This window comes from Cyprinodon tularosa, unplaced genomic scaffold (genome assembly GCF_016077235.1).
Source record: "Cyprinodon tularosa strain WSP-4 unplaced genomic scaffold, ASM1607723v1 ctg48, whole genome shotgun sequence".
NCBI classification, from domain to species: Eukaryota; Metazoa; Chordata; class Actinopteri; order Cyprinodontiformes; family Cyprinodontidae; genus Cyprinodon; species Cyprinodon tularosa.
Window position 1 is genome coordinate 1,561,202 of NW_024039207.1, and position 15,025 is coordinate 1,576,226.

At 39.9% G+C, this 15,025-nt stretch overlaps 1 protein-coding gene across 3 annotated transcripts in view; it reads right to left on the reverse strand.

The window, feature by feature from the left end:
• LOC119794454 (fidgetin-like) overlaps positions 1 to 12,344 on the reverse strand; it is a 61,408-nt gene extending 49,064 nt beyond the window's left edge. The window contains exons 1-2 of one of the 3 annotated variants that reach the window (XM_038302037.1): positions 12,288 to 12,344; positions 9,207 to 9,237 (exon numbers count right to left, since the gene is read on the reverse strand). In XM_038302037.1, coding sequence (XP_038157965.1) covers positions 9,207 to 9,237; positions 12,288 to 12,311 — 55 coding nt within the window. In that variant the 5' untranslated portion in view covers positions 12,312 to 12,344. Of the gene's footprint in view, positions 1 to 9,206; positions 9,238 to 9,384; positions 9,406 to 9,844; positions 10,101 to 12,287 lie in introns of those variants that run through there. The other 2 variants (XM_038302040.1, XM_038302039.1) reach the window with 2 other exon arrangements.
• Between the last annotated feature and the right edge of the window lie 2,681 nt (positions 12,345 to 15,025).

Consider the following 15,025-nt stretch of genomic DNA (forward strand, 5'->3'; position numbering starts at 1 on the left):
GCAAGGCAGAGAAAAAAAAAAGGACAAAGTGAGCACCATGCAGACCTGCATGGGAGAAGAACAATTGTCTGTTTTTATAAATACAGCGGGAAAAAAAAAGAAAAAGCAGGTGGAAACAAGGCTGACTGTCGTTACCGCTCAGCTTCTCTCAGCTAGAGTTCAGAAACAAGCCGAGCCGAAGGAGAGAGATCCGAAATTAAGCTTATGAGGAGAAAGAGGAGGAGGAGCGGTCAGATTAGAGATTAGAGGGAGGGGGAGAGGTGGGATTAAAGATGCGGACGACAAGGTAGACCATCTAATACAGCCTGTGGATTACAAAGTAGTTACTGACAGCGCGGTTCAAAAGCAAAGGGCTCTCCAGGAAATTATTTACTCACTTTTCACAGCAATATCTCTCAGATGATCTATATTTGCCTAAATGAGCTGCAGAGAGCTTTACAACACACGGCAGGAAGGAAAGCCCGTGAGACGTTGGTTTTAACCACGATGCCGCGTATTAACCACCCTCTGGCTAATGCAACTAATGAATGAGAAAGCTAGCAGGCTAGCGGCTCTAATTCTCCTTCACAGGCTATCGTGTTGCAGCCTGGAGACGGATCAATACCATTTGCTCAACACACAGGAGGCCCGGGAATCTATAAAAGGGCTTTTATTGAGTAATTAAACACCCATTACTGTCCCGTGCAGCCAAACAATAAATTTGATCAGCGTCTCAGGCGCAGATCCAGCCGTGATTAATACCCAGTGCTTGCGAGACGTGAAGGAACACAATGATATTTTGATCAAACTGCTGGAAGAGTTCAGGGACAAAAAAAAAAAAACTGCGGCTGGTTTTTAGGCGCTAAGCACGGCGTTGGTTTTCAAGAAAAACACTGTAAACTTTATATTGCTTAGGGTGTCAAATCTCACCTCTGCTTCCGAGGCCACACCCTCGTTTTTGTTATTCCACTTGAAAGAAAGTCTTAAAACAGCCCAACATTTGTGTCTAGAGTCTGCCTGGATTCCCGTCTACAGGAGGTACGCCTTTAATGTACGGCTGGACCAGGAAACAGCAGCTATTACCTCCTCCTCTCTTCTTATTCTAATATTAATGGATGGAAAAAAAACGTTAAAAAGGTGCAGCATCTTTAGCTTTGTAAAAATATTACGTGGTGTCCTCCCACAGCATGATACTCCCACCACCCAGCTTTCTTTTTGGCGATTTTATTTGAGAGAAAAGCAGAACAAGTCGTCTATTTCTCTTCTAAATCATATAAAAAGGACTTTATCTGTAAGAATAGCTGACTGGAGCACAGACTAATGCACGCCCCCTCCCCACTTGTTGCTATGGAGTTGCAGCAAGAGGGGAAGAGGTTTGAGTAAGGTCTGTATTCCCTTTATCAATATGCAGAGCTGTATCAGCAAAAGCATGTTTAATTCGCTAATAGAATAAATGCTATATAGTTTTATTTTAAGTGTAACGTTAAACCCTGAGGTTCTCCGCTTCTTAAACAAATTTATTACGCAGAAATTCTCAGGAGGAGGACCCCAAATAAATAAAAGGTCTCTACTTTCCCGACTCTCCCTCTCTCTCCTCCCAGCATCCTTTTTCTACCATTTCACAATTCAAAAACCTGCTACAATCCAATCCTTGTTGGAGAATATTTAGCGTTGTTGAGCCAACAATATGGCATCTGGGTGATTCTCCTAAATATGAATGGCCCCATTCACGAGGGCCTCAATGCAGTCGCTTGGCAGTGGCCCTCCTTCCCCTCCCCGTACTCAAAACAATATTCAGCGCAGCAGTCTTGGCACTTTTCCCCCCGAAAGCAACAAAAGAGGAACTCGAAACTGTCCCTGAAACCCTCAAAGCATTAAGCCTCTGTGAGATGCAAGTACTTGGCACAAGCAAAGCGATTTAGCGACAATGGGCAAATCATACAGTGCTTTGTGAGATTTAGGGGATACAATAGCACTCGGTTTCCAAAGCACACATTAGTAGGCATGTCATTGGGACCCCCCTGGGGGATTTGAGCAGTCTAGAGGATTGTGTAGTGAAGAGGATAAATAAATGTTACTGGGTAAGAACGTGGAGCGCTGCCAGTGCCTCCCCTCATTCACAACATATCGTGGATTACAGCGTGAGGAATACATTAATAGCGCAATCTTCCGACCACACAAACTAACCTGCAAACTGAACCCATTTGGCTTGTTAAGTGTACACATTGCATGGCGTCCAAAATCAATTTACAACCATTTAACAGAGCTCAGGAGGTGTAGACGAGCGGAGAGAGAAAGAGGGAAGCAAATGCATAAATAAAACCAGGAAAAAACTGGAGAAAAAAAAAAAACAGAGAGAGAAAATAAATAACTTGTTATAAATGTGCGGCGCTTGCAGCCATGCTGACCTCCGAGTGCCAAACAAAACCCGGCAACGGACAAGCAGACACCCACTCAAAAGTCAATACCATGCATGCCTCCTCTTCCTCTTGTATGGTTAATGCATGATGCCAGGTAGAGGAGACAGACAGAGGGTAGGATCTCATTATGCGCTGCGTGCTATCATTAGCTATGTACCACATGTGTCCGTCCAGCCGGCGGAGTCATACAAGCAACATCCTAATGCTCTCGCCTGCTTCCTGTGGGGAAACTCGCCCAACAAACATCATACATAGTGAAACAACGTATGAATACATTCACCATTTCTTTCTTTCATTATAAGGATTGCAATCCATTAAAATGGTTTTTAAAGGCTCCGTTTTAAAACTTTCTGTTTTTTGTTAGATTATTTCAATCTAAACAAAACTCAAACGAAGAGAAAACACAATTAGGAGAAATTTATTGATACAATTACTTTGTCTTTGGCGCTCAGACCTCGGCAGGAAACATAGCGCTTAATATTGATAGATATGCATGAACAGGAGTAAAGAATAGGGCTGTTTCCCTCCAGACCTGAAGCTGGTGGTGGAGTGGAGATAGATGAAGTTGGTCAGTCTGTAGACTGCTGGTTAGAGAGACGGTATGCTGAGCTTTATGGGGAGAGCTTCACTCAGGGCCCTGGAAGATGGAAGTCCAGTTTGGACTCAGGTTGAGAGAACCTGTCTGAAATAAGCAAGCATAAAGCGACAGTGGAGAGGAAAAACTCCCAATTGGGAAGAAACCTCTGGCAGAACCAGGCTCAACATGGCGGTCTTCTTCCGGACCGGTTGAAATGAGACGCGGAATGCATCACACAGTGCAACCACCACCTGCGCACTACGTAGCAGACGAGTTGTGAATCGGAGGCCTTTTAAGATAAACTTCGGATGCCGATTGGCTTTCGTGGAGGTGTGGTTCAAAGCTGATAGGCTGTGTCGTAGGTGGATGTGTTGAATTTCCGCCTAGTTTCCATTTATAAACATTACAAAAATACGTGGAGTTAAGGTATGAAAGGAAAGAGTAAAATAAATGTATGGCACAGGAACTAGGAAACCCCCCTCCCCAACTTGTTTCTGCACACTACCATTCAGCAGGATTAAAAACCTTCTATTGTTGATTAACAGCAAAAATCAAACTAATTAATATTAGTTAGAGGGAGTACTAATGGATTATAGTATGGTAGTATGGAAATATAAATATTAAAACGTTACAACATCATTTGTCCTGAAAGGAGCCGTGAATCCTAATATGAATCAAAGTTAGATAAAAGAATTATGAAAAAGTACAATTTTAGGAGATGATTGTTTCTACGGTTTAAAAATTAATTCTTAACCACTGTCTGATAACAGTATCCTGGGATTTAAATGCTCAGAAAACATTTAGCTGAAAGCGGTGTTAATTTAAATGATGAAAATATTTCGTTAACGCCCCTTCTTACCATGACGATGACGAGATAACGACGCACAAAGAATGTTTCCAGAAAATAAAAATATGACGAGAATAAAAAAATTATTTTAGTTAATGAGACGAAGACCAGATGAAATTTACAAGCCATGGATGAATGGAATTAAAAAATGTAATTGTTTATAATTAAGTTGTAATTGTTAATATAATTGTTTCTTGAACTTCATGGAAGATTACGCGTTGTTGCCCTGCTTGTCCCTACACGGTGCCTGTCCCACAGTGCCTCGCGCCTCTCAGTCAGTAGTAGCAGAGGGCTAATACTCCTAGAATCGCTGGTAGTAGTTAACCGTAGCTAGCTCAACTTCGCAGTCATGGCGTCGGGCTAGGATACCAGTGTACAGATTGTTGGAGGAGCTGGGCGAAAACAACGCCTGGATCCATTTTGTTTACAACACAAAGGACAACAAACTGCATGATAATGACTTTGTGGATATGATGAAACAAGCCGACAAAACGTTCACAGTGGGATATATTTAAAAAAGGGAATCAGTGTGTGGAGAACTTTTATTCTGTACAGATTTGACTAAACTGACTAAACTGATTTTCGTCATTTAGACTAAGACTAAATTGGGAAGGCAATGACTAAATATGACGAAGGTTAAAATTAAGAAAAGCTGACAAAATAACACTGGCTGAAAGAAACAGAATCTAAATGTGACTGGAAAGCAGTTTTATTTGTAATAGTTTAAGAAAGAAAGTGAAAACAATCGAAGGCAATGACTAAATATGGCTAAGACTAAAACTGATTTTCGTCATTTAGACTAAGACTAAATTAGGAAGGCAATGACTAAATATGAATAAGACTAAAACTGATTTCGTCATTTAGACTATGACTAAATTAGGAAGGCAATGACTAAATATGACTAAGACTAAAACTGATTTTCATCATTTAGACTAAGACTAAATTGGGAAGGCAATGACTAAATATGGCTAAGACTAAAATTGATTTTCGTCATTTTGACTAAGACTAAAATTAAGAAGAGCTGACAAAATTAACACTGGCTGAAAGAAACAGTATCTAAATGTGACTGGAAAGCAGTTTTATTTGTAATAGATTAAGAAAGAAAGTGAAAACAATCATCTTTAAAACAAATAGGTCTACGTCAAGAGATCCCGAGCAGAAAAATGAACTAATTTTAGGCTAAATTCATTTCTGCTCATTTCTTTTGTGAGTTTTAATCTAAACGACAAAGATCGCCTGACGTCAAACGGCTAAAAGCAGCCGCTCAGGATAGAAGCTGAAACAGACAGTAAAAAGTCACTTTTGGCTCTAAGGAAAGAGAAAAACACAGAGTGACCAGCTCTTTCCTTTCTACATCTGATGCATCAGCAGACGGCCAGTATCTCTCCGAAGCTCCCTGTTCATCAGTTTCTCCAGAGCCGCTAAGAAGAGCAGCGGAGATTACAGTCATCTTGCTTTCCGTCTTTTTTACTCTGCGTCTTTTTAAAAAGAAAAAAAAAAGAGAGAGAGAGATGGGGACTCTCGACGGCCTCTTTCGTCGTTGGGCCAAATGACCGGCGAGCTCCTACGCATATCAATGTACAATTTAACTTCAGACGTGCATGGCAATAACCTAATTAGAAACGGCTCCCTCTCATTTTAAGCCACAATGTAAAGTATAAAGCTCTTAGCTGCCGTGTCTATTGAGGACTAATGGCGTGAAATATTCCACCCTGTTAAGATATTTTTCTTTTTTTTTTTTTTTTTTTTAATAAGTCCTTAGCATATTTAACACTTCCACCAGCTGAATGTTTTAATATCTACCAGGGAATCCGGGCCATGGGTGGTGAAGATTGCTGCTGAAGAGCAAAAAGGGAGGTGAGCGGGGGTCTGTTTAAAATTCAGAAGAGAGGGCAAGCTCTTCGCTAAAGAAGGTAGGAGGGAAGGAGAAAAAAAAAAAAAAAAATATTATCCACCGCTTTGATTTGATTAAAACCCGACGAAATTTACAGGTTACATAAAACGGGAGACTTTAAACCTTTCGGAGGGAATCAGGAGTTCAAACAGAGGCAGATAATGCTTTTATTGGGCGGAAATTAACATGGGAATGAATTCTGTAGTTGGAGCGGAGGATGGATGGAGGAGATGTGGGAATCTGAGGATCAGAAATAATTGAAAACCTCCACTGGTCCTGTACCTCTGCTTTTCAATTTTTATTAATTTCTACAATTTTTTTCTATGTTATAGATGTATTTCCACAACAATAACTTAAAAAGTCTGATTTCTCAATTGTAGAAGCGCCAATCGAAGGCATTGTTTCATCCTGGATTCAAACCAGTGCAGATACCCTGAGCTTTAAGTACAGCCATCAGATTTTGACCTGTCAGCACTGAGAGAGAGAGAGAGAGAGAGTGGTGAAGGAGCAATGAATCAAATTCAGAGGGCTGTGTGGAAACAGTTTAAAGAGAAGGGAAAAAGGAGACTGTCATGGTAAACACCCCCCCCCCCACAGGAAACCAAATAAAAACCTAGTGTAGCAAGGAGAGAGGAGCACAGTGTCAAGGCTTTTCAGGAATTGGCGTTCGCTCATCTAGGAAGGAAGCAAAGGCAGCAGCGTTACCGACAGCTGCTTGCCATCTCTGGGAGGGAGAACTTAAACCAGTGAGGGGGGGGGTCTAACGCTACAGTTAGCTGACACAAAGCCCAGGCTCTGTCTCTTCTGGGATGGAGAGAGGGGGAAATAAGTGGACAAAGAGGGAAACGGCGAGGAGACAAGACAGGCTGACGCGCTCTCCAGCAAACATGGAGAAGAAAAAAAAGAAATAGATGGGGCAGCAAGGAGGGTGGGGGGGGGGGAGAGATGGAGGAGAGGGGAAACAGACAGGCAGCTCCGAGAGGGATTTGTTCTATTTGCATGCGCCGGGCTCCCATGGGGTCCGAGTTCGGCTCGGCGAGCCAAGAGCACAAAAGATAACACTTAACATATTTGCTAAAAGATGACAACCCTGCCTGGATTTGGTTTGAAGCGGGGGGGGGGCTTTGTCAGGATGCTACGACAGTAGAAATCTACTGATACGGACACAGCCGAGGCTTCACTTCCATGTCTGAGTGTGAAAAAAAAAATAAAATAAAAAGAAATCAAATAAATATTTTCCTTACGACTAACACAAGTCCTGCAGGGGCCGGCGACATCGCACGCCGATGGCTCCGGGACGGTGAAGCAGCTTTTAATGGTAAACATTACGGAGTGATAGAAAGTGTCAGGATAATTTATTTACACGGCCCCTCTGGGAGAAGCGGAGGCACCCTGGCGGCACCCCGGCTCTCTTTGTTCATTTGAGGGTCCGCATTTAGATAAATAAAGGCGGCACTTTTTCTTGGCTCCCTATTATCCCTCTGTCCCTATTAACTGTACTGGAGGTCCGCCAGAGATGTGAGGCAATATGTTCTGTGTATAATGAGGGGGATTATTGCTACTGTCACTGTTACACTCGCACACAGCAGATGTAAGATCTTAAGCTGCTGGAAGGTCAAAGTTAAAGGAACAAACTGAAATCTGATTATTCACGTTAAAAAACAAGCCTGCTCTACCACTTCTATCACTCTACCCAAGGCCTGCTATGAGAGCCTCATGCTCGGATACTGTTAGGGAATATTCACCCATAATTTAAGAAAAACAAATTATCCGACTGCTTTTATCTACGATATCAGTTACTAAATTAATTACACCAAGTTATCATTTATTCATCTATGATTTAGTTTTAACCAGAATTAGAATTATAGAAAAAAAACCTAATCAGCTCCTCCACCCTAAAAACCCCGCAGCATGATGCTGCCAGTTACTTTTTTTCTGCCTCAAAGACTCAAAATTACAAAAACAAAAACTGATGTTTTCTTAGAAAGGGAAAAATCTTATATGCTTCTTTCAGCCAGCTGAGCTGCAGTGCACAGAAACTATAGGTGCTTTCTCTGTTAAGAAAAACAAATACTAATACCTTAACCATATAATGCAAATTTTAACACACTATTAGCTTATATATATATATATATATATATATACATATATATACATATACACACACACAAAACTATTTTACTTATACATATATACATATGTACATATACATGTCTCTCTCTCTCTATGTATTTATGTATGTATTTATGTATATATATATATATATATATATATATATATATACACACATATATTTACATACATACATATACACATATATGCACATACATACATATATATGTATAAGTAAAATAGTTTTGTTTATATATATATATATATATATATATATATGCAAAATAGTTTTGCTTATATTTATATATATCTATATATCTATATATATAGATATATATCTATATATATAGATATATATCTACCGGTATATAAGCAAAAAGCAGTGTGTTACAATTTTCATTTGCATACATACATAAATATACACATTTATACATACATATATGTATATATATATACATACACATACATATATTTACATACATACATATACGCACATACATACATACACACACACACACACATATATATACACATATATATAAATATAAACAAATCCTGCACAAAGAAATTTCCAAGTCTGACCTCCAGCTACAGTTTTTATCATCTTCCATTAACCTGTTGCTCTCTCACACCCTGAAGATCGAGCTGTATCTGAAGCTTAAAAAGGAATAAAGTCCTAATACACCACAGCTTTTCAATAAAGAGTGGGAGAATGACCACGCGATGAGGGGAACGCTGGGCCCGGTTTGGTGCAAAACACAGATGGAAGCTCAGCAGCAGGTGAGAGCGTGTGTCAAGAAGCAAATAAATATGTTTGTGTGTGCAGAGAAAGTGAGATCAAAGGTGAAAGGTCGAGTCCCACCTAATAGCTGCAACCTCACCATCACCAGCGCGGAGGAAACGTGCATCAACAGGATTCTTGTCAAACGCAAAATACCTACAGTTAATAATCCTATAGATTTTCCCCTGCCATTTTTATTTGTGAATCCTTTTACTCCGACATTCGAGGATGGCTGGAATGATAACTGAGCAATGCTAGAGATTGATAAAACAGATTAAATCTAAATTCTTTGCGGCATCCAAGGCCTTTCGTTAATACAATCCACCTGCCAGAGGAAATTTGGATGGTTTATAGCACTCTTCAAATAAAATAAAAAATAACTTCAGAATGAGATCCATGCAAGAAGATCTAAAAAATGTTAAAGCCAATTTTTTTTGTCTTAAAAATAGAATAAAATCTAAAAACAGTCACCAGTCATGCAGTCTGCACTACATACATTTTTATATAAATAACCAGAGAGGGGGAAAAAATACTTTTTACAGCAGAAAAGTCACATTTTAAACGATTTAATAATTAAAATAAAAGTTCAGACTTACCATAGACGCTGCTGCTGCTGATCATGACGTGCTGTTAAAAAAAGGAAAGCAGTGGAATCAATTATAAGGTAAAAACAAAGCATGCTGATATGAAATAACAACATATATATTTATATATATTTCTGCACTATGTGAGGCGTGCCCCATTGCAACCCAATAGGAGAGGCATCTAACCTACATGCATGTGATTAGAAAGTGGAACAGGTAAAGGAAAAGATAAATTAATCAGGTGTTGAGGCGCAGCTTGGAGTTAAATCTGCCTTCTATGGATGCAACTAGTTGTGACCGTGTCGCAGCAGCCTGGAGTCCGCTTTAGCCTCACACAACTTGGGGATATTTGTTCCTCTTTTAGCCCGGTGTGCGTAAGCAGCGCATCCGATACGCACACACAGAACACGGCCAGCGAGTCTAGACGTGTCCGTCCTCTCCTTTAGCCGCAGGTGAACCCGTTTAACAAAAGGCACAAATAAAAATAAAAACATTTAGAGCGCCTGAAGCGCACGGAAACTTCTTAAAATAGCTTAAAGCACGTGCATTATTCCGAATTAAGTCGCGTGCGCACGATAATGCTTCTCAATTGACGCGCGCGCGCTCCTCTGCAGCCGCAGCGGATGCCCAGCCGGACCGTCCTCTCTTACCTGTGTGTTTTCCTCCTTTTTTTTATTTTTATAAATATATACTTTTAATATAATTCAGCGACAAGTTGACCCCCTCAAGCAGGGGTGAGTTGGGGTCGCATCGATCCCGAGGAGGGGCTTCTGTAGGGTGTCGAGGTTAAGCCGGGCTGCGCACGAGCTGAAACCATCCCAAGTTAACGCAGGAAACACTGACCACAGCCACTGCCATGTTGGAATTTCACCAGCCCTGAACAGCTGCTTCCCAGACTGACCAGTGCGCTGCCCAGTGCGCATGCGCACACAGCAGCAAAGGGAGAGAGGGAGAGAGAGAGAGAGAGGAGGGAGGGGGGACTAATAATGTGTGGCTGTCAAACCAAAACCAAAAGCGTAACAATTGCAGATCTGTGAGGTAAAACAGATCTAAGGAGCATTTATGATACTGTAAAGATCTTTTTTAATTATTTTATTATATAATTAAGAATAATATCATTAAAAAATATATTTAATAATATCTATATTATAATAAAAAAATAGAAAAAGAATTAAAAAATAACAAAAAAAAAGATTTTTTAAGAGATGAAATTTTACATTTTATTTCAGTATAATATGAGAAAAAAAGTACAGAATTCTGACTTTAATCCCAGAATTCTGACTTTAATCCCAGAATTTTCAATCTTAATGTAGATGGGCACCATAAATGAAGAGATGTGGGAGCACTCAGCTTCACTGGCAAAGATGTGAGTTGTTTTGGAGGGCCAGTGAGACAATGGTGAAAAATGACAAAATTAGGCGACTTTTTACATGCCTGAGGGGTCCCTGATGATGCTATTTCATTAATGGAAGAGCAGAAGGTGATTCAAACAAGAGAGCTAGTTTAGTCTTTAAAACAGACATGGCTATGACTTGATGCTTGTTAGCTGTCAGAATTCAGTCAAAATTCTGAGAAAAAATTCAGAATTTTGAGATTTAAGTCAGAATTCTGAGGAAAAAAATGCAGAATTCCGAGATTAAAGTCAGAATTCCGAGATTAAAGTCAGAATTCTCAGATTAAAGTCAAAATTCTGACTTTTTTCCCATATTAAACTGAACTGAACTTTTTTTAATTTTTCAGTGGCCCTAATCCTCTTCCATACATTCATTTGCACAAAACATCAGAATAAAAATAAAATAAAATGGAAAAAAGGGTGGCTTAATCTGTTTGAATAAGTTTTAAGTAAACTGAAAATTTGCTAAAACACATATGTTAGCACCCATAACCTAATTAGAATCTTTACTTGGTAAAACTACCTTGCACAATTTTCCCCAATCTGCCATTTGTTTTGGTACATTTTATATCATGACTCTGGTTTCTCAGTTCCAGTCCCATGGCTGACTTGGATGTAAACCATAATAGAGGAAGTAGGCTTCTCTTTCCTTTACAGCTAAAGGAGACACTTGATAGTTTCCAAGACGATTGGCTATTTGAAATTATTTCTTTCTAAAATAAACAAACTTAGTTTAATCTAATAAACAAAAAACAAAGATCATGATGCTTATAACTTTACATTGTATTATTGTTAGTCTGTAAACTTGCCTTTTTGTATAATTGCCTAACACAAATGTGGCAATGCTATAAAGCAAAAAAAAAAGTAAAAATAAAAAACGGGGTTAATTATTGTTTGAATGCATTGTGTTTTATTATATGCATCCAAAATAAATCTCTTACAATGACTGTGTTACTGCAAAAAGACAATTACAAAAAAAAAAATGTATGAAAGTTAATTATGTTTGCAATTCATTTTTAGAAACTATATCAAATTTCTGAATTTTGATATTCTGTTTCAAATTCCATCTTCTACTTTCTTTTTTCTATAGAGCGCGAAAGAAGAGTTGAAACATTATTTTCAGCCAGCTGCTTGGCAGTATGAAGCAACATGGCGGGGGCAGCACTACCTCACTCTACGCAGCAAAGATAAATCTGTTCCCTCCAGCAGTTTTTCTAGGATAAGACAGAATTTTTGTGTGTATGAATTTGTAATAGCTTTTAATTTGGGTACCTAGTCCATCCTGAAGAAAGATTTAACATTGTTATTTGGTTAGTGAGAATTTACTTGCAATGCTAATGCCACACTGTGGCAACTGGAGCATCCAAAAACCTTTTAGTATACAATGAGGTTCCCTATTGAATATTAATGAAAAGCTAAAGGATTGAATATTTTCTATATCTGAGCAGAAACAAGGATTTACATTTTTTTTACTGTGCTTTAGAAGCTTTTTTTTGTAAGTTTATGGTCTCATTACTTTGGCACAACATGAACGGTTAAACTTAATATCATCTGCATAGAAGTACAGTAGTAATGAACGTCTTAAAAGTTCCAACCATTTTATAAACCCTAACAACTTTTGAAACTATATCCAAATACCAGGTGGGTGTCATGCTTTTCCCATTAAAAAAAAGTCACATAAGACAAACATAAGCACTTACCTTAGAACAGGGTGAGAAAATCATCCGCCAGCAGCCTAAATCATATATTTTCCAGTGATAATTACAGCGAGGCTAGACGGAATTAGCAAATGAGGCTCTAATTAGAATGGAAATGTCCCAGTTAGTGGCTTATCAAAGCATCAGCAGGGAGACCAGGTTTGAACAAGATATCAAAGATGGAAGAGCTGTCAGTTCATTGGTACGAGTAACACCCCCATTAGGTTGACAGCCTGCGCGTGTGTGGGTGCCGAGCAGGAAAGGGAAATCTTATATAAGGTTGATAAAACAAAGCAAAACATACAGGATTTTTCCTAAAGCATGCAAACATTTGGTCGACATCTGAATTACCTGGAGTGGGTGATTTTCTTTCTTACATCTTTTAGTTCTCCACCTACTTCTCCTCTTTCTCACTGATTTAGAGTATATGACAAAAACTCAGCAAGGTGCTGAGGGGAGTGGCTTTGTTCTTTTTAATCTTTTACCATAAAAAATACCCCTAATGAATGTATAGGATCACTTATAGACGCAACCAAATCACATTAAGTAATTTTATTGTTTTTAAATGTATCTTATATTTGTCAGGATCCCGGTTTTTGTGTTCGTCTGTTTGTTCTGTTCTTTTGTGTTTCTCCCTGCCACCACCAGGAGGCGCCTGGCTCCGGTTCGCCTCCTCACACACCTGCTAGCTAGCCAAGCCTTGTTTATGCTGAGTCTAATCTGAGTTTTTGCATTTTGAGTTTTTGTCCTCTAGCCAAGCTGAGATCACATTGAGTTTTCGATTCTCAACTTTGTTCGTTCTTTGCCTTTCGGCAGGAAGCCTTCCTGCAAACTGGACCTTTTCGGACCGCCTTCTCCCAAATGGGATCAACTGAGTCTTACACGGAGTGACGGATTCCAAACAGGAGGTTTGGATCCAGCCACCTTTGAGCACGCTGAGATCACTCTCTGAGTAAGGAAGTCATCTTCACCACGACCCGTTCAAGTACTACAGGAAAACTGAGTTGCAACCAGCGGCTGCATCATTCCACTCCGTCCGAGTTCTGGGTAAACCCTGTTCCGCCCGCCACCGAATCAAACAAACCCTGGAAGACCAACACACAGACTGGAGTCTACGTGTCTCTTCTTCTCTGGAAACGTGAGTGGCAACAAATCCTCTCCTTCAAGATAAACAACTCCAATTCCCCACTGAGCCTGAATCTAACAGTCTGTCTTCCCCTCGTCTTTCAGTTTCCCGGCCGAGCAGAGTTCGGAGGAACTCTGCACCGAACTCCAAATACCTTTCAATAAAACCCGTTTGAACTTTTATACTGAGTCTCTCTGTTTGGCTTCACTGTGTGTGGGTTTTAACTTTCTGCATTTAACCCATCCCCTTGGGGAGCAGAGGGCTGCCATTGTGTGGCGCCCGCGGAGCAATCAGGGGTTAAGGGGTCTTGCTCAGGAACCCAGAGTAGAGGCAGTGGATCGAGGACACTATGCCAACACTCCCCTAAACCTGAGTTTACTGAGTTATAATGGGAAAGCTCTTTTACCATCTTAGCATTGACTGTTTCCTTACTCCCTACCATGCAGAGGGCTTTTTCAGGGGGTAGTCTCTCACTTATCACTCTTTTGCAGGCTCGGACTGGTAATCTGTGATACTGGGCATTTGCCCGGTGGGCCGGTCGGCCCCATCACTTACTCTCCGGCCGAAGCACCTACCTGTGAGAGTAAATAACTCAAGGAGTTCAAGAAGTAATCCAATGTTAACTACCTAAATGATGCATGCAGTATATATAGCCCTTCCTTCTCATGCACATCCTTGTGACGGTTGGAATATGGTGTAATTTTTGATTCCTTCAAACTGTAAAATCCTTGCAACAAACTAAATTATAATAAAACTAAAATTCTTTCTTTAAACCAAACTACAACGTTCCTCTTATATTTGGCGAAATTATGTTCGAATATTTTGCAAAAATATGTTGCGGTGCATGATGGGGCTTTGCATCTGTTTACATGATTCATTGCCAACATGCCACCTAGACTGGCAGTGAGTGCTTACACACTGCTGAGCTTTCATGTATTAATTTCTGAAGTACTGCCTGTCCGCCTCTATAATGTATTGTTCTATGTTGGTGTTTTTCCAACACTGGCTTACGTTGTAGACCTACTATGTGTGAGTGGGTGTCTGCCTGGCTTCGTGCAAGTGTGGACGTTACGTAGCAGCAGTCATTGTCGCGTCCGAGTTAATAACCAAAGCCAGTAAAACCGCATTATAGAATTTCCGTAAAAGTAAAAAAAAAAATCCACTGGACTTGGTTTCCAAAGTTTTAAGATGTTTCGCAACCTCTCCAGGAAGCTTTCTCAATTCAAATGTCTGGATCCGCAGTGAGTTTTAGTCTTTATATTGATAACACATGCAAATAGAAACCAATGAGTGGGTCGTTTGGTTCCATTGTTAGCCTGTAATATCTGCATTAGAGAATTATAGCATTATAGAAGTCTTGGTGATGGTTGTCGTGTGATGCTTGAAGATAGATCGGTTAATCCACAATGTGTATTCGTATTGTGTTTAACATTTGAGACGCACATGTTTGACTGTGCTACGATGTAGATGAAAAAATGCCAGGGCCGAAAATCGGTCCCAGTCCGAGCCTCCTCTCTTGCATGTTGAACTGGCATAAACAGAACCCTGTCACATGCTTTGTGCCAATCTTCCGTCAATTTTTACTCATGGGAAAACATTTCCCCAAACTTTTAAA